This window comes from Pongo abelii, chromosome 2 (assembly GCF_028885655.2).
Source record: "Pongo abelii isolate AG06213 chromosome 2, NHGRI_mPonAbe1-v2.0_pri, whole genome shotgun sequence".
Classification (NCBI taxonomy): domain Eukaryota; kingdom Metazoa; phylum Chordata; class Mammalia; order Primates; family Hominidae; genus Pongo; species Pongo abelii.
Window position 1 is genome coordinate 67,139,883 of NC_085928.1, and position 19,930 is coordinate 67,159,812.

General features: G+C 43.7%; 1 protein-coding gene across 4 annotated transcripts in view; it reads left to right on the forward strand.

The window, feature by feature from the left end:
* Nucleotides 1-19,930, forward strand: part of VGLL4 (vestigial like family member 4) — a 163,364-nt gene that overhangs the window by 111,710 nt on the left and 31,724 nt on the right. For all 4 annotated transcript variants that reach the window (NM_001131575.1, XM_024243990.3, XM_024243986.3 and 1 more), the window contains 1 exon segment: nucleotides 6,203-6,392. In NM_001131575.1, coding sequence (NP_001125047.1) covers nucleotides 6,203-6,392 — 190 coding nt within the window.

The window sequence follows — 19,930 nt, forward strand, 5'->3', positions numbered from 1 at the left end:
ATATTAGAATTGCCACCATGCCAAAAAACCACAGGAGTTAATTTTGTATATATTAGGCATTTTTCTTCATTTTATCTAGGCATTTTTCTAATGTGTGCCTAGGTAAAATTATCTTCATGTAAAAGGCCAAATGCATTTAAAAAATAAAACTTCTTTAGTTGTCATTGGGAATTTGAAAGAAGTAAAACTGACAGTTGTAGTTAAGCCAACTTGTAAAGCTTAAAATACGGGGTTACTCAGCTCAAATCTTCCTTCTGTTTATTCTTGAAAAAGAAAGATAATCTTTTCTCCCTTTTCAATTGCCAGACCATTGTGAAATTTAGAATACATGTTAGGACAAGAGGAAAAAGCCTCTTGCACTCCCAAGATAAGTTCCTTTTGGTGTATGTACTTTTGCCTCCTACCCTTGTGGTCAGGGTCTGTATACATTTCATCATTTATTTTTGTGACAGTACTTTGCACAGCCTTCAGCGTGTCACAGGCACTCGACACACTGATTAAAAGCTGAGCTGCAGCTTTATAGGATCTGATGAATCCAAGAGCCTAAGTCACCTCAAGTGGTTCACTGATTTGACTTTTGACTTTTTTTTAGCTTAATAAATAATGTTTTAAAAATTATCTGACTTTAATATTGCAGGGAGATGTAACTATAATAACAAAAGGTTTGTTTTTATTTCTGGGGAAATTCATGAATGCCTGTTCTTAATTGTTTAATAGTTTAGTGTGAAAAGCCTGAGAGAAAAAAGAATCTAATGATATTGGAGCCTTATACTGCTTATAAATATATTCTTATTTTGGAGGAGGAAGAGGTAACATTACTACTGAGACATAATTCACATACTATACAATTCACCCATTTAAAGTCTACAATACACTTCAGTGGTTTTTAGCACATTTAGAGTTATGCAACTTCTATCACAATCAATTTTAGAAGGTTTTTGTCATTCCCCAAAGAAACCTGCCACCCGTGAACTGTCACCTCCCCTTCCCCCTTCTCCCAGCCCCCAGCACTGACTCACCTGCTTTCTGCCTGTGAGCCTCCCTCTTCTGACATTTCATAGAAATGGAATCAGACAGTAGGTGGCCTTTTGTGTCTGCTTTCCTTCACTCAGCATACTGTTTTCTAGGTTCATCTGTGCCATGGCATGAATCTCAGTATCTTATTCCTTTTTATAGCTGCATAATATTTCATCATGGATATTTCATTTTTTACATCTATTAGTTGATGGACATTTTGGTTGTTTCCACTATTTAGCTATTTTAATAATGCTGCTATGAACATGCATGTACAAGCTTTTGTGTGGACATGTTTTCATTTCTCTTGGTTATGTACCCACGACTAGAATTGCTAGGTTATGTGGTAACTCTGTGTTTCATCAGTTGAGGAGCTGTCAGACTGTTTTCCACCGTGACCATGCTGTGTCCAGAGTTGGTTCCTTCCGGTGGGTTCTTGGTCTCGCTGACTTCAAGAATGAAGCTGGGGACCTTCGCAGTGAGTGTTACAGCTCTTAAAGGTGGCACGGACCCAAAGAGTGAGCAACAGCAAGATTTATTGTGAAGAGCAAAGGAACAAAGCTTCCACAGCGTGGAAGGGGACCCGAGTGGGTTGCCACTGCTGGCTGGGGTGGCCATCTTTTATTCCCTTATTTGTCCCTGCCCATGTCCTGCTCATTGGTCCATTTTACAGAGTGCTGATTGGTCCATTTTACAAACCTTTAGCTAGCCACAGAGAGCTGATTGATGCGTTTTTACAGAGCGTCGACTGGCGCATTTTACAAACTTCTAGCTAGCCACAGAGCACTGATTGGGTGCGTTTTATAATCCTAGCTACAGAGTGCTGATGGTGCATTTTACAATCCTCTTGTAAGACAGAAAAGTTCTGCAAGTCCCCACCCAACCCACAAGTCCAGCTGGCTTCACCTCTCAATGCCACTTTACAATTCTACCAGCAGCATACACGTGTTCCAACTTCTCCACATCCTTGCTAACGCTTTTGTATTGCCTTTTGATCATAGCCATCCTAACGGGTGTTAGTGGTATCTCTTTGTGGTATTGATTCGCATTACCTTGATGGCTGACGATGTTGGACATCTGATAGGGTTTGGCAGTGTCCCCACCCAATCTCATCTTGAATTGTAGCTCCCATAATTCCCACATGTTGTGGGAGGGACCCGGTGGGAGATAACTGAATCATGGGGGTGGTTTCCCCCGTACTGTTCCTGTGGTAGTAAGTCTCACAAGATCTGATGGTTTTATAAGGGAACGCCCCTTTCTCTCATTCTGATTCTCTTGTCTGTCACCATGTAAGACATGCCTTTCGGCTTCCTCCATGATTGTGAGGCCTCCCCAGGCGTGTGGAACTGTGAATCCATTAAGCCTCTTTTTCTTTATAAATTACCCAGTCTTGGGTATGTCTTTATCAGCAACGTGAGAACAGACTAATATAACATCTTTCCATGTGCTTATTGGCTATTTTCATATCTTCTCTTGGGAAATGCCTATTTAGATCCTTTTCTGTTTTTTGTTATCTTTTAAATTGTTGTAAGAGTTCTTCATATATTTTTAAATAGATCTTTTAACACTCCTTATTCTATAGCATCTTTGATCTTTAACATATCCTAAAGCTCTGTAAACTGCCCGCCCTGTCACCTTGCCTCATTGATTCAGTAGGTCAGTTGTGCTCTGCACTCTGAGGTTTATTAAATGAATTAAATGCCACCTGCTTCCAGGAGCACAAAATAAAGTAGGGAGGGAAGCACCAGAGTGATGTTTCTATAGATGTTCAGAGGAGGAGGAGATGACCTTCAGCTGGAGGAATCAAGGAGGACAGCCTGACGGAGGAGGCATTTTAAGTGGTTTTGCAGGATGTGTGAACCTAAATGAGAAGATTGGGGGAAGAACAAGTTCTCTGTGGAATGGTGATGAGTCTGGTTTAACTTTTTGGGCTGAAATTTTCAGGGCTCATAAAGAGGAATACTAGGAATAAAAATGAGAAAGGCAGTTGGGGTTTCGAATGCAGAAGAAATCTGCAGTCACTGGATATCTGGGGTGAGGATGGGCCAACATGGTGAGAATGGCGCTTTGGAAGATGGAATTCACAGAGCTGTGTAGGATTAGGGGTGGGCGGGGGCGCGGGGGGGGATTGAAAGCAGCTGTGCTGGCTTTCCATCTCAGAGACTGAGATGCATTAGAAGACAGAAAGGCCTGTAGTTAAACTCCTGTAAAAGTTGTTCAATCTCACGGTTTCCAAATTTATTTGACCCCAGGGTCACCCTTGTTTTTTTCAATGAATAACATCTGAGGTACATACCTTGAGTTTGGCTGTCTTAGTTCACCATTACACAAGTAACAATTTCTTAGTAAATGTTGGTTAGTTGGTTGGTCACTTGTTGATCATAGAATTACATCAGTAATTCTAAGAGCTGGAAAGAACATGACACATTAGCTAGTCCAACCCCTTGTTGTATGGAGGGAGGTCCAGAGAGGGGAAGCACGTGCCCACATTCACCCCATCCTAAATAAAGGAAGAGTCAAGATTGCAATGCAAGTGTCTTGTCTCCCAGACCAAATGTTTGCTTCAGTTTTACTAAAATAATTTTAACCCCACCACACATACAACAGTTACCAACCACTCTTGTCTAAAATACAAGTGTTGGGTTAGGGCCATCTAGCGAGGGGCCCCAAAGATGCATAAAGGCACATAACTGAACGGACCTGTCCCTGACCTTATGTGCGGATTCTTTTCCTTTGCTCTAAGCCTTGTGTGAGGCTGCACAGTCTTACGATGAGGCGTTGTCTGATTGCAGAGGCCATGGGTTCTTGCCTCCAGCTAACCTGTTAACTGGAGGATCCTGGGTAAGTCACGCTATGTTTTGGGGCACAGCTTCATCATCCATCAAATGAGGCAAGCCATGCTTCCTGGGCTCCTTCCAGTGCTGGCAAACTGAGATGCTGAAGTACTACAGCACGCATTTACCACCGTCTCCAGGGGACCTGGTGGAGGCTTCTGTCACAGTCCCTGGTGAAGGACACCTGGAGTGCCTTCATGGGGCCTGTAGCCCCAGCCCCAGTCCCACCCCCACCCGTGGGTTGGAAATCTCCAGTGTTTTTTGAGGATTCTTGTGGAATTTTTTTCTATGTTAGACATCAGTGATTCAGTCTTAAAGATAAGCACTGCATCCGTTGGATGAACTTAAAAATGCAAACAAGCACGAGAATTTTTACTAGGATGGAAACTGGGGAGGGGAGTGGGAATGTTGTTCTTAACCCAAGGGTTTTGCTTTCCGCGTCACAGTGTATGCTGGTGGAATGAGTGACGGCTCCTTTTTTGGAGTGATTTCAGTCTGTTGCTGTAGTGGTTGTTTTCCATAGCAACTCTTGTTGCTACACAGCTGGCATCTGATGAAATGATGACCACAGTTCGGGGGTCCAAGCCCGAGGATTCCTCATCCCCTCGCATCCTGCCAGGGGTGTTGAGAAACCCTGGGTGGAGAGGAGGGTCAGCTGGTGCCATTTTGATGAGGTTTGATTTGCAGTTGCTGCGTTCCTGGGGGTATCATCAGGGCTTCCCAGAAAGTTAGCTGGGCTTGGGCTTCTGAAGCTTTCCCTTGGAAACACCCTCTTCTCTCTTTGTGGAGGAGGAAGTATCACAAAGAAGAGAGATAATTAGAAAGGATATTTTTCTAATTTATGAAGGTATAAAGATGAGCACTGCTTTTTTTGTTTTTTTGAAATGAAAAATTGCTAAATAGGGAGTATAGGCCAACCAAGATCATACTGAATTTCTGAGTTTCTGAGTGTGGCAGGCCAGCGTGAGGCCTGTGTTTTAGGTATCTCATTTAAAATGGAAAGTTCCAGTTTGCCTTGGGGCCAGAATCCTTAAAAGAAATCCTGGCTGGAGGAGTATTATGGGTCACTGTATATTTGCTAGTTTATATCTTGCTGAGTAAATTGGCCAAGTTTTTATTTTTCCTGGTAAATATTCAGAGGGTTTTTCCTCACTCCTTTCTCCAACAAAATCATATTTGTCATATGTGTATGAAGTAAATGACTGTTAACACTGTCCACACATCTGTGATGATATGAAAATTAGTGGTGGCAAACAAAGATTCCTTTTCTTAGGTACCACAAGGCCTCAGATGAAGTTGACTTTATCCTCGTATTACTCTCAAATTGTGACCAAATGGAAACAAAATTGGTCAGGTCCGAGAGACCAAAATGTACAGCACAACAAAAGGGTTATTATTTGTGAAAAATTTAGGTGCTCCCCCCATGTGACTTAGAAAGTTTGAAGTTTTCTCTTAATCATTCGTCTTTATAAAGTTTAGAAGGTACACAACCTTTATTACTATGAAAGGCTATGCTTATTTTAATTCACAGCGAGGCACAAAGTGATTGCCTAGTATAAAACCTTTTAAAATAGTAATGAAAAACACCAAGATGTCAAATCAAATGGACATTAGGACCCTAATTTGATTGCCTAACTTCGAAACATGTTTCAGAACTGCACCTACCTACATATTATGCTTGTCATAAGTTATATGCTGAAGCTTTGTGCTGATAATATTTTAATGTGCGATTTTTAGTGTACTATGAGAATTAAACATTTATTTCCCATTAATTATTTTTAATTATTAATAATTAAACATTTATTTCCCATTAAACGATGTATTTATATTTCTGTTAACTTTAGGGACAAATGTGTGAACTATTAGCCCATAAACTTTCCTCATTCTTTTAAAAGAAATTAAATACCAAGACTATATTAAAAAAAAAAAACAGAACAAGCAGGAAAAGTGAGTTGGGCATAGTGGTTTCATGAATGCAGTGAGGTCATTCTCCTATCCATATCGAGTGGAATACCCACACGTGAAAAGACCTTTGGTGTTTTAAATTAACTTTTGAAATTGTTTATAGCAAATGCTTTTTGCCTCCCTCCTGCTATTTTATTGCAACTTTTTATTTTAAACTCTACCCTAAAGAGTGATTGTGCTAGAAAACCACGTTGATGTAAAATGTCTTATGGTTGGCAGCTAACCACACTCAAACCATGTTCAGAGGATGGCAGGCGGCCCCGTCCCATTGCCAAAAACTTTCCACTGGGAGTAGTTTTGCAAGGGGCTGGCTGGGCGGGCGGGGAGCCTGGGGGACTGAGATGGGGGCCTTCTCCTGCTTAGTGACTACATCATCTCTCTCTGTGTAGGTGAAGCTGCTCTTAGGGGAGAACCCAGAATGCAGACCCTGCCGGTGGCCTCTGCCCTCAGCAGTCACCGCACCGGCCCTCCCCCAATCAGCCCCAGCAAGAGGAAGTTCAGCATGGAGCCAGGTGACGAGGACCTAGACTGTGACAACGACCACGTCTCCAAGATGAGTCGCATCTTCAACCCCCACCTGTGAGTTCCTCTGTTCTTATTTTGGCTTAAGGGTGCTCCATGCTGGGGCCCTATTTGTTTTGCAACTTTGTGCTAATTCTGATGTTATCATTTGCATACTTTATTTGAAAAGGATATCATTTCCAAAAGAAAAATAGTGTTCATCTGCCAAAAAGAAGGTAGTAAACTCATTTTTGATAACTCGTGGTGAGGTGGAAGTCTGGCTTCCCTCCAGCCTACTTGTAGGACCTTCCGCATGTTAAACTCCATATAAGTTAATGTCCCCTCAGAGCTTCTGCGAGTAGTCGAGTAGTCGTCTGCTAAGCTTCGCTTTTTTTTGCCTGTACATATTGATTGTTTTTAGGAGAATCAACATTTAGTGAATGTCATTATGCACCAGACAAATAGAAGGGAAGCTCAGCACCTTTTTTGACCGAGCAGACATCTGTAAAGTTCTTACTCAGGAGTCTAGGATTGTACACACGAAGAGGTGTTCATCCCACCTTATGTGCCCCTGGTACAAACTTGGGACCTTCCCATAAAGGGAAGCCAGCTTCCTATGCTCATGACAAGGTGCCACTCTTCACATCCAGCCAGTCCTTGATCTGCCACTGACACTGTCTACCTTCTTGACACGAATTGCTTCAACTCTTTGGGCCTCAGTTTTGTTATTTGTGAAACACAGGCTGAAACCACAGATCTCTGAATCTGTGCAACGTTACCATGTTTCCATTGGAAAAGCCTCCCGCTTCGTGCACCCAGCTTCTCCCCTTTGCACTCTCCTCTCGGCACACACCCTCCTCGCAGAGGGAGAGGCTTCTCCCCAGTTTTCAGGACTTGGAGACGCCACACCAGCTGCCCAGAGAGTCTACAGGTACAGTGGTGAGGGCAGTTGGTGTTCTCGGAGTTATCCTGCCAATCCTCGCAAGGTTGCACTGAGTATTGGAGGGAGTAGCTTTGCGTGTGCAGGTACAGAGGTCCTCCTCCTTCCCCCTTCCCAAGCGCTCACTCTGGCATGAGTCAGTGTTTCCTCATTATTCAAGATGCTCCAATTCCTGAGGGCACTGCTGTTTCCCCACAGGAAGGTAGAGCAGGGAGGGCTCCTCCTTGGAGGCAGAGCTTCCGCAGAGAGGTGGCCCAGCTCCCGCCTCTGCTGCCTCAGCTCCAGCGTCCTCGCATTCCACTCGTTCCAGTCAGCTTGGACTGTTGTGTTCAGTCATAAGACACTGACAGAGGTATTTATCCTCAAATAAATCACTGCAGTGTTAGTCAGAGGCTGAGCCTGCAGTCTGGAGCCCTGGAATTTGCTACCATCAGGAATCCAGCAGGAAGGCCCTGCAAACAATGCACTCCACAGGCAGGGCTAGCTTAACTCCTGGGTGCTCAGCTCTTGCAGTTCATTCTTTTATTCCTACGAATTTCTTATAGTTTCCCATCCGCTTTTCCCAAACCCAAATAAGAGCATTTGGTCTTTTTTTTTTTTTTTTTTTTTCTTTTCATAAGTAAGAAAGGGGAAGGTAGCCTGCAGACAAACATGCCTTAATTTAAATCCTGATTCTGCCACACAACAGCTGTGAGGCTTTGGACAAGTCACTTAATTTAGCTGGGCCCAGTATCCTTGACAGTGATATCCTTGTCATTGGACAATGACAATGACAATGATAATGTATAGAGCTATTATGAGGACTAGAGTTAAAATATGCAAAGAGCTTGGCATGGTATAGCACTTAGTTGATGGGAGCTGTTATTTTTATTCCATTGTTCAGATAGTGGTTATGATGATAGAGAATAAGAATATATACATATGTATATATGGTGGATTTAATGTTTGATAGTATGTGCCTTTTAATCAAAATGCCTGGGTTCAATTCCCACTTTATCTTTCATCACAGATAATATTAATTCCTTCTTCATAGGATTATTGTAAGGACTTAAGTATGGTGCCTGGCAGATAGTAAGTACTCAGCTTTAGTCATTGTTAATATTATTATTAGAATATTAAAATGTTCAGAAAATAATTTTGTGGCTAGGCGCAGTGGCTCACACACCTGTAATCCTAGCACTTTGGGAGGCCAAGGTGGGTGGATCACCTGAGGCCAGGAGTTCAAGACCAGCCTAGGCAACATGGCGAAACCCTGTCTCTACTAAAAATACAAAAAACTAGCTGGGTGTGGTGGTGCATGCCTGTCATCCCAGCTACTTGGGAGGCTGAGGCATGAGAATCGCTTGAACCTTGGAGGTGGAGGTTGCAGTGAGCCAGCTGAGACTCTGTCTTTAAAAAAAAAAAAAAAGGCTGGGTGCGGTGGCTCACACCTGTAATCCCAGCACTTTGGGAGGCCAAGGCGGGCGGATCACGAGGTCAAGAGAGCAAGACCATCCTGGCTAACACCGTGAAACCCCGTCTCTACTAAAAATACAAAAAATTAGCCAGGCGTGGTAGCGGGCGCCTGTAGTCCCAGCTACTTGGGAAGCTGAGGCAGGAGAATGGCATGAACCCGGGAGGCAGAACTTGGAATGAGCCGAGAGCGCACCGCTGCACTCCAGCCTGGGCGACGGAGCGAGACTCTGTCTCAAAAAAAAAAAAAAGGAAAAGAAAAAATAATTTTGTAGCTCTCTTGGTGGCTACAGATAAGACTTTGATGTATGGGTCTGTGATGACACTATAAATAATTTTAAGTGTAAATAATAGAATCGCCAAATTTTATGTGCAAATCACAATTGACATTATTATGGAAAGTTTTAGGAAAATAGAAACAGGAGTAACCTCCTCTCTCAGACTCCCTTACACCAGCCAGGTGACTCCCCCCTCATTTTTTTTTTATTGTGGTAAAAAATATATATATTATAAAATGTATTTTCTTAGCTGTTTTTGAGTGTACAGTGTAAGGAGGAAAGGCAATCGGTGTGTGGTTAGGTCCTTCTGAGTGTTAACTTGTTTACTGTGTGATAGTTATTTTAGTAACATTACCATCGTTTGTACTGTGTTTTCTAAGAGCCTAATGATAGATTTCACAGGCAGATTGGAAAGATGCTGCCTGTCTTACTTCTTCGTGTTGTAGGGTATTTAGTGCTGCTGTTTGATGAAATGTTTCCTATTTGGGCTATAGCATGCTCCCTCCTTTATATTTGGTGCCTAAGAAGTTACCTGCAATAAATTACAGATTCATAATTATTTGAAAAGGAATAGCCTAGTGTATCTGTCTCTTTAAGGAGATTACAAAATGGTTTTTGTGCTTTATCTTCTTAGAGTTTGTTAATAACGTAATGAAAATGTGATGTATTTTATCACTAAAGCAATCACAATAATTCTGGAGAAAGGAGTGTTATTGGAAAAGAGTTTTGGCTGGGTGTGCTAGCTCATGCCTGTAAGTCCCAGCACTTTAGGAGGCTGAGGCAGGCAGATTGCTTGAGCCTAGGAGTTTGAGACCAGCCTGGGCAATACAGCAAGACCCCCATCTCTACAAAAAATTTTAAAAATTAGCTTGGCCTGGTGGAGTGCTCCTTTGCTCCCAGCTACTTGGGAGGCTGAGGTGGGAGGATAGCTTTAGCCCAGGAGTTTAAGACTGCAGTGAGGTGTGATCACACCACTGCACTCCAGCCAGGGTACAAAAGGGAAACCCTGCCTCTAAAAAAGGAAGGAAGGGAGAGAGAGAGGAAGAAAGAAAAATAGTTTCGGTAGCTAGCTAACAAGGCCTGAAAGGTGTGTGGTTTGGCTGCGTTTTATTATAAGCATCATATGGAGACATTTTCTAGTAGAAAGATGGAGAGATCAGGTGGCTCTGAGCCAGAGTAACAAGCGACAGAGGCCGGGCGAGGTGGCTCGTGCCTGTAATCCTAGTACTTTGGGAGGCCGAGGTGGGCGGATCACATGAGGTCAGGAGCTTGAGACCAGACTGATCAATATGGTGAAACCCTGTCTCTACTAAAAATACAAAAAAAGTTAGCTGAGCGTGGTGGTGTGCGCCTGTAGTCCCAGCTACTCAGGAGGCTGAGACAGGAGAATTGCTTGAATCCAGGTGGCAGAGGTTGCAGTGAGCCGAGATCACGCTGTTGCAGTAGCCTGGGCAACAGAGCGAGATGATGTCTTAAAAAAAAAAAAAAAAGAGAGGCAGCAGAGAATAAGACTGAGATCTATCCAGTTTGATTTAGGGGAAGGGGAAAAAAAAAGCGGTTCCCTTAGTGATTTCTTCAGAATTTTGAAAATTAGAATTCCTGGGATTTTATTCCAGCCTCTTAGGACCTGGCGTATTTGGACTCATCATAAATTTTTTTTTGTTGATATTGTTACCGAACCACCCGGGGTTTGGTCTAGGTCCTGCTGCTCACCACACAGAAAGCCAATGACTGGGATGAGGAGTATTGCCAAGGAAGAGGGCTTTCATTGGGTGCTACAGTCCGGGAGATGGGGCAAATCCATCTCCCTGATGGACTAAAGTTAGGGGTTTACATAGCAGGGAAGAAATGAAACAAGATTTAACAAATAGGAACTTGGGAGGAACAAGGACACACTCATAATGAAGGAGGGTCCTGCATCTCTTTGTCTGGATGTAGTGACCTGGTGGGCTTCAGTTCTTTGACTTTTTTTTTTTTTTTTTGAGAGGACTGAAGGTCTTTTTCTAAGGACCTCAGATAAAACAAATGTAAGTTTTAAGACTAGAAAGGTCAATTTCTGTGTTTATCCATTAACCTATCTATGGGACTGTTGGGTTGGTTCCAATACGGTGACCCTGAGAAATACATTATTTCTGTTTATTTCTTAAGAAAAGTCTTAAGAACATGAACATCTATTTGGAAGTTGAAAAGTACTCTGTGTTTGGAAAGAGTGGATTAAAGGATGGGAAGAGGTAGAGTGGGATTCATCTTGTGGAAAAATCAACAAGTTTTTTTTTTTAATGGCCCTTGATATTCAAGTGCAATCTGGTAAGAAAGAACTCTTCCTCTTTCTCCTGCCTGCCTGCCTATTTATCTACTTATTATCCATATGGACTCCGGGGGTCCTGTCTTACTGAATGAATTGTAGCTGTCCCAGAGTTGACAAATAAGAACCCTGTCCACTGGTCCTATGTCCTTGTCGTAACCTCCATTATTTTGTTGTGGTTGTTGAGCACTTTCTTATTTTCTGGCCTACAAGTTGTTCTAGGCTCATCTTATGGCCTACCTGCTCCAGCCATGGAATTAGCCGTTTTTCCAGGAGACTCCAGATCCTTTTAGTGGGAAATAGGATTTAGAAGCCCAGATCCAGGTGCTAGGTGTTATCGTTACTATGGATTACATAGTTTTTCATGGTAACTTATTGTTACTATGATGACATTGCTTCTAGATTTGATTTGTCTAATAGTACAGCAGACACCAGCCACAGGTGTTGATTTAAAATTAAAATTAAAAATCTAGTTCCTCAGCTGCAGGAGTCACATTTCAAGCTCAGTAGCCACATGTGGCCGGTCGCTACCATATCGGACAGCACAGATACAGAACATTTCTATCATCACAAGAAGTTCTATTGAACAGCACTGTTTCTAGATCCTTTCCATGGAAAGAGCTAGGAGATAACGAGTTCCTGGCGATGCTCCAGGGCTAACCCAGCTCTCCCGAGCTCCTCCTCACCCTCCCCGTTCCATACCGTATCTCCCTGGTTCACCAGTAAGAACAACATCCACACATGTATTCGTGGTCCACTCCTGCAGTGCACGTCAGGTAGTTTCAGAAGCACGGTGCCAATACCACTTTGAAAAATAAACTAAAAAGAGTTCAGGATTTGTTTATGGTTTTTCCTTCTCCCATGCTGAGGGTATAATAGTCACAGGATGAATTTGAGAGTTACTTTCCCTTTTCTCCTCAGTATTGTCGTGTTATTGAAATATATTGTTAGGTTCATTCATTTCTGTTTGCATTCAGTTTTATACTTTTTCCATCCTTTCAAATTTTATTTTTTGAATATGTAAGATATGAACATGCTCCCCAAAGTTAAAACTGTACTAAAAAGTGTACTTTTAATGTTACTCCCTACCCTGTCTTGTTCACGCCTTTTACTCCCTTCCCTGGAAGCAAAGCATCCTTCTTGTGTTTCTGTTTTGGTAAATCAAGCAAATACATGAATGTTTTATCATTTCACCTTCTTTCTTACATGTGCGATAGCCTACTGTGTATACTCACTTTAGCCTTGGTGTTTTGTTTGTTTGTTTGTTTGTTTGAGATGGAGTTTCACTCATGTTGCCCAGGCTGGAGTGCAATGAGGCAATCTCAGCTCACCACAACCTCCACCTCCTGGGTTCCAGCGATTCTCCTGCCTCAGCCTCCTGAGTAGCTAGGATTATAGGCATGAGCCACCATGCCCGGCTAATTTTGTATTTTTAGTAGAGATGGGGTTTCTCCATGTTGGTCAGGCTGGTCTCGAACTCCCGATCTCAGGTGATCCACCCACCTCGGCCTCCCAAAGTGCTGGGATTACAGGCGTGAGCCACCGTGCCTGGACACCTTTGTGTTTTTCAATGACACATCGTGGAAATATTTTCCTACCAGCTCCTCACTCTGGATTTCAGCTGCGTGGCACTCCATTACCTGCATGCATTGAAGCTCATCCAACCAGTCCCCTATGTTTGGACATTTTGGCAATTTCAGGTGCTTTACAATACTAACAATGCTGCAGTGGATGACCTTATGCATTTTAATATCTTGTGTTATTTGTAATAGAATTAAAACTCTTGAAGGCAAACAATGGGTGCAGTGTAACAGTATGGTAGATTCATATCGGTTGTGAGAGTTATTCTAGGCTGCTTGGCGGGTAGAACCTTGAGAGGGCTCTGTGCTGAAATGAAGAGGTTGTCACCTGTGTGTGTGTAGACTTAGAGTGGGACGTGTCACCTGTGAGGAAGGGAACATTTATTGAGTGCTTACTTCGGACTGGCCGTGGGTTGGACACTTGAAATATATTATCTGATTTAACTCTCACAATAATTGTGACCCTTTAAACTAGGTAGGCACATTTCTACATCTATCTGTCTATCTCTTTTTGTCTATATCAGATTGATTTTATAAAAGCAAAAATTGAGGTTGTGAGAGGATGATGTGTCTAAGTTGTTGGCAGCTGGGATTAACCCTGCTGTGTGTGACACCAACACCAGTGATCATTTGATGATGCCATAGCTACATCCCCTGGGGAATTACATGCAGCTTTAGAGGTACACATCATGTATTTAAGATGACACTTGACCAGTCCAATGTCTGGCATGTGTTAGGTGCTAAATAATTTTATGTTGACTTGAATTGGACCCTGTCTCCAGGGGAAGTGCTGTTTGAGCCCGCGTTCCCGTTGGAGCAGGCATCCTCTCTTTGATCAGCAGTATACATTTACAGTGTGTTTGCCCCCGGCCACAGAATAGGGCAGAGCCCCTAGGCTCACACTGGGATCAAAGCCATGGTCACTAGCCTTGTGCTCCATCCAGCTGTGTTTGCCACAGACCCACTGAGCAACCCATAATGAACGAGGAAGGGCCCAGTGAAAGAAAACGCAGCCTCCCCTCGCTGATGGGGGGGGCATTTGAAACACCGTCCTGGTGTGAGATGGGCCCCTTGTTGTCTTTGCTTTTATGACGCTTCCTTTGAAGTGTTTGCTGGAGTCCGATGTCCCTATTCTGGTGTGCCCTTGAGTGTATATTCCAGGCTTGGGCTCTCTGGTTCCTGTTGCAGCTCCTCTTCCTCCTCTTCCCTCCCTCTTCCTTTGCTTGCGTTGTCCTTTCATCCTTCATTGTTCATCTGATGTTTTGTTTTGTTTTGTTTTGTTTTTTTCCTGGCCCTGTCACTTCACTTTTCTCACCATAGGGGTGAATAGAAAAAGAGGGAAAAACAAACTCAAAACCACGAATTCATTCAGCTTGACAAAAGGTTGGAGGACGCCTTTGAAATCAAGTGCTGGGCATATAATAGGAACTCAGTAAGAAAAAGAAATTGATGATTGGCTAAAATGGGATTGGGAGTTTTCCCTGGGTTTTCTTTATTTTTTGCAGAAGAGTTGATTATATATATGAGACCTCAAATGTTCTGCAGTATCTGTAGTTTTTGGTATCTGGACGTAAAATCTTTGGCAACATGATCATACCCTCTTTGGCAGCTGTTGCTTCTATGTCTTTAGAGCCTTTAGTTTGGATGTATATGGACCAGTTACCAGGAGACTATTTCACAAATTGCATGAGAGTGAAGGAAGCAATTCTTCATTTCAGGTTAAAACTGAACCCAGAGGAAATTGAAAAGCTGAGGTTATTTTAGTCCCTTGACCCTGCTAGTAACTGGGACGTTGTAAACAGTAATGTGTATTTATAGGCAAAACATGTTATTGTGTTCATGTCTACATAAGCCTTAGAGAGAGGTGAACTTTTCATCATGGAGAATGATGGTAGGTCCTGATTCTCAGCATCCAGAGAATTGGGAGGGCTTTTGTTTCAGGGCTTGTTAATAACAGCAACTCGTGAACCCTTGTGCGCTGGCACTGTGCTGCGTACTTCATGGGCACGATCGTTTTATCCTCAGTTCTATGACGTGGAGACTATCGTTATCCCTCCTTTACAGATGGTAACACTGAGAGTTCTGTAACTTGTTCAGGGTCACACACTCTGGTAAGTACCAGAGCCAGGATTAAAAACTCAGGCTGTCTGATCCTAGAGCCAGTGCTCTCAGCCACCATGGGGTATTTATGTTAATAGCACACATATCCAACTGCGATGAATCATTCGATACTGGACCCTAATGCCTGATAGTTTGGGGCGATGCAGCTTAAGCACTCTCAAACCACACACTACTGAGGATATTTGGGAGGTGGGGACTGTTCATTTTAGTACGCACAAAGGAGGATGGAGGGAAGTAAAGGGGTGGAGGCCCCGGGACGTTAGTAGTTCGGCACACTCCAGGTCCCCACAGCCTCAACAGGGTTCCCTCAGGGATTGTGGAAGGGGGAGTGCTATCCAGCTGCCCCCAAGAGGCCTGAAATGAATCTTTGTACAGGTGAGAATCCCACAGGAACAAACAAGGGTTTTCTTTATGCTCGGGAAGCTGCTTTTTCGATTGTTTTAATTCTTGTTTAAAATCTGTGGCTCAGTTTTAAGTTAGTGGCCCAAGCCAATAGTAACCTTAGCCTAAAAGATTCAAACTAGAGCATTTTATAATTTGCTTTAAGTATTTGAAGACATGTCTTTTTTTTTTTTCCCTCCAGATTTCATAAATCAAAGCCTATGGAATGGAATCCTTCCAACTATCTGCTCTTTCTTTCTGGCACGCCTCCTTGGCATAGTCTAAACTTGGTAGGGTCAGTGCTGAAATTCTATATTCTTTACTTTCATACGCTATCTTACAAGTATTCCCAAAGGCATTCTGGGGATTTAAGAGGATATTTTATGGTCATAAATGTAGTTGTCCTAAATTACTAATGTGGAAACTGCAATATTGTTGTTACATCGGGATTTTTAATTTTTTTAGCACCGCCCTTCAGTTCGCCCCTTGTATATCAGTTGTGTTTGTTTCCATTCACATTAGGGAGTATCATCACCTAGGAACTGATTCTCTGTGAGGTTTGCTTTAGAGTTGTAACCTGCCTTCCTGAGGTGGAAGCAGAGCTGCTCTTCTCTGAGGGCCACTCTTGCATCTGCAGATTTCTTGGAAGTGTTTTGCTAATGGAGTGTGGTACCTTTAAGTAAAGGTCACAGGCCTGACCTGTGTTGTGTGGGTTTCTTGTTTGTCAGGCTAGAGGCATTTTCTCATTTTCACAGTTGAGCTGAAAACAAAGGCCTTCTTATCCGAGCAGGGAGCTGTGCTCTTAAGAGCTGACATCAGCCTTCTCCCAGCAGGCCTCGCTTCTGCCTTAAGAGTCTTCGCAGAGAGCTGGGAAGGCAGTTCCCCATCTTGCTGCTGGCATTTTTTCTGGCCAAACGACGACACAGAATGAAGAAATGCCAAAAGGGGCAGGAGTCAGAGAAGCAGAACAAAGGCTGTTCCAGGCTGCACTGGGGACTTAGGCTTTAGCCTCTGTGGTTCTAATCTGTGCCATAAGTTCATAAAAGTGGGACGAAAACCTTGAAAGGACTTTTTTCTCAAAGAGGAATGCCTATTAGAGGACGTTTGGGGTATGTGACAGAATGTGCATTGGTCTGTGCAGAGTCACCTTTTAACATGATGCAAGTGTATTCAAAATGTAAGGAAACAAAACAACCCAGGATTCTGCTGTTTTCCTGATCCTCTGAGTGTGCTTTTTGGAATGCTGTCTTTGCGAAGATGCTTCTGCTCTGGGCACATATGTAGCAGCTGTTTTTATCCGTAGCTAGAGGATTAACCCCGACATTGCCTATGACCTTCATAGACCTCTTACTGTGACACAAAATCAGTTTGTCCTGAATGTATATGAAGTGCTGTCCCAAATCTACATTAATAGATTTGATTGAAGACTGGGAAGAGAGATGCTAAGAAATTTGGCTAGGTGTGGCTATTGATGGTTCTTTTATTTTCCTCTAATTTCTTGCTGATAAAGCAATTATTTGCCTGTGTCACATGCAGCTGGAACATAGCAAGGTGGTTTACAAGCTCCACATTCTGTATCTGGTATAGTTTTTACTTAAATAGCAGGTCTTGCTCTCTGTCCATTTTGCTGTTTCTCTGGGTTAAAACACACACCCACACATACCCACACACATTGTCTTCATTTTGAAATTTCTTCACAGATTGTCTCCAAAACATAATTAGAGGGCTTAATGTTGCAGTAATGTTCTGGGTCTGGCAGTAGCTAGAAACTGTGCCAGACAAGGGATCTGAGTTCTGGATCCGAGCCTTCCAGCCCCAGCAGAGGCAACACATACTGCAGAATAGAAGGAAGCAACTGTTGCTACTGCCCTCTCTTCCAACTTCTTATACTACCTCTTGCCTTTCTTCTTGAAGAGACCTAAGAATAATGCAGCTAATGAATCTACATAGAAACAAGCTCCAGAAACTGGGTCAACGCCAAGTAGAAAGGACAAACCAACTCCTATTAGGTCAGGTCAATGTAGAAGCACATCTGAAAACTGAAATCTTGCTGAATCCCTAAATTTCCATGTCATTGAACCCAACTGGGGATGGTTATGAGTTTTCTAGCTTGTTAGGAGTCATTCCTCAGCTGCATCTGACAACTGGAGTGACACCCCTCGCCACTGCTCAGATTGTCTCAAAATACTCTTCTCTCAAGATGTTCTAAGGGAAATGGAAGTGTTCCCTGGTCAAAGTTTAGCAGGTCCCAAACTCAGTCTCCCGGGTCTGCTCCTGCATGTTAGCACCTTTCAGGCTTTGAGAAGTCTTATGCACAGAAACACTGTTTAGCCGAGTTTCTCAAATGGAATTGGCCATTGAATCTGTTATGGACTGAGTGGTGTCCCCTCAAAATTCGCGTGTTGAAGCCTCAACCCCCAATGTGATGCTCTTTAGAGATGAAGCCTTTGGGAGGTGATGAGGGTTTCATGAGGTCATGAGGGCAGGCTCTGGTCTGTTAGGATTAGTGCTCTTATAAGAAGAGACAGCGATCTCGCTTGCTGTCTCCCCACCACATAAGGACACAGCAAGAAGGCGGCTGTCTCTAGGCCGGGAAAAGCGCCCTCACCAGACACCAACCATGCTGGCATCCGAATCCCAGGCTGCCAGCCTCCAGGACTGTGAGAAAACAAACGTCTGTTTAAGCCACCAAGTCCACAGTATTTTGTTATGGCAGCTCAAGCTAAGACAGAATCCTTCATCCCCTTTTCATAAGACCTATTTTTAATATTCCTTGGCGTATACTTGCCCCATAAATATTGCCTAACAAAAGGAGCATTTTATTTGGTTCCAAAATTCTCTTATCACAAACTTTCAGACTTGCAAAGCTCTGGTGCTGTAAAGCTTAAGTATGAACATGAAATGGTGTTTAATTCCTTGACTTGGGGCTGCTGGGTGCCATCTTTAATGCTTGGGGCTTTCAGAGAAATTCACTGAGGCCGGAGAAATTGGGGAAACTTGAGGTTCTGTCCTCCTTTGACCCCGTGCCTGCTTATCTTCCATCCCTACCTCTCCCCGCCTCCATAGCTATTTCTAGAGAGATCACCTGTTCTTTGATATCCACTCCCTAGTCCAGTGCTGTTATCCATACCAACAATTCTGTTGAATCCTCTCCCTGCATTCAGGAGTGACCTACTGGTTGCCAGGTTCAGGAAAGAGTGCAGTCCCTTGTCTTATTTGATTTCCTCTTTCCTGAAGGGCTCTCCTCACCTGCTTCCTGTAGGGCCCTTTTCTGGCTTTCTTTGGTCCCTTCCCACCTCTGTGGCCGCTCCTCAGGATCTTCCAGAGACTCGTAGTTATTGGCATTCTCCAGGGTTCTGGCATTCTGCCTGCACAGACCCTTCTAACCAAGTCACACGTGAACCCGTGGCTGGACTTGCCACAATAGGTTGAGTCCCATATCTTTACCTCTAGCCTAGACCAAGCCTTCACACCCCATAGATCCACCCTCTCACTGGGTGTTGTATGTGTGCCCTAAATCCAGCACTGCCTCACTGGAATTGGCATCAGCTGCTCCGTTGTTCTTCCAGCACTTCACCAAGTCTACTCCTTGTCTTATGTCCCCCTATTCATGACTGATACAAGTCTCTTTCCATTTGTCTGGGACGTTGCCTCTTCCTTCTTCCGGTCATTGCCTGTGGATCAGCCTGCTAACTTCCCAGTAGGCCCTGGCTGGGGCTGTAGTTTAGACCCCCGTTTGCATGGCAGTGCCCTCCTGACTGGTCTTACTGGTGCTCGAGTGTCAGAAGGTGGTTTCTGAAGTATTCATCTCTGCTTGGAATCCTTCCACGGTCCCAGTCCACCACAGGGTGACACTGCCAAGGCCCATCTCCATGGGTGTCTGCCTGTAGGACCCCCTGGGCTGCAGCCCAACTGGGGGCCTGCACACTCCATCCTCCAGTGTGGTTCTGAAAGCCACCTCCTTTGGCAAGTGGCACTTCCTCCTGCTTCAAGGTGAATACTACTTTGTGTAAAATGATGACACTTTGCTACAATTGGGTGTCCAGCTGTCCGTCCCCTTCCCTGGCCTACAAGTTCCACCAGACCAGGGGCTGAATTTGCTCAGGTCTGTAGCACTATACCCTCCCAGTGCCTGACACCAACTAGGTGCTGAGTAAATGTATGAATGAAAAAGGAGTCATGAGGAGAGCTCTGTGAAAACACTCTTCCCTTTGGGACAGATGTTAAGAATCACTTTTAAACCCATATAAACCCTGAGTGGCACCACTTAGTATACTTCCATTTTCTCCCTTGTAGCCTTGATGTTTACTCTTCCACAAGTGCCAGAACAGAGCCCCACTGCCCTCCTTTCCCTGCTAAGCTCTTGAAAACAGAAAAGCGGAAATGCACACATGCACGAAGTTCCGTCGGTAGCACCAGCCCTGCCCGTGATGCTTCTTTCATGGCACGTGATGTCATCCTGGTGTTAACTCTCAGTAAGAAGCCCCCCCGGTTTCTTGTGTGGATGAAATGATTTTTTTCATTCCTGTATATTTCTTGCTTATGCATCTGGCTCCAGT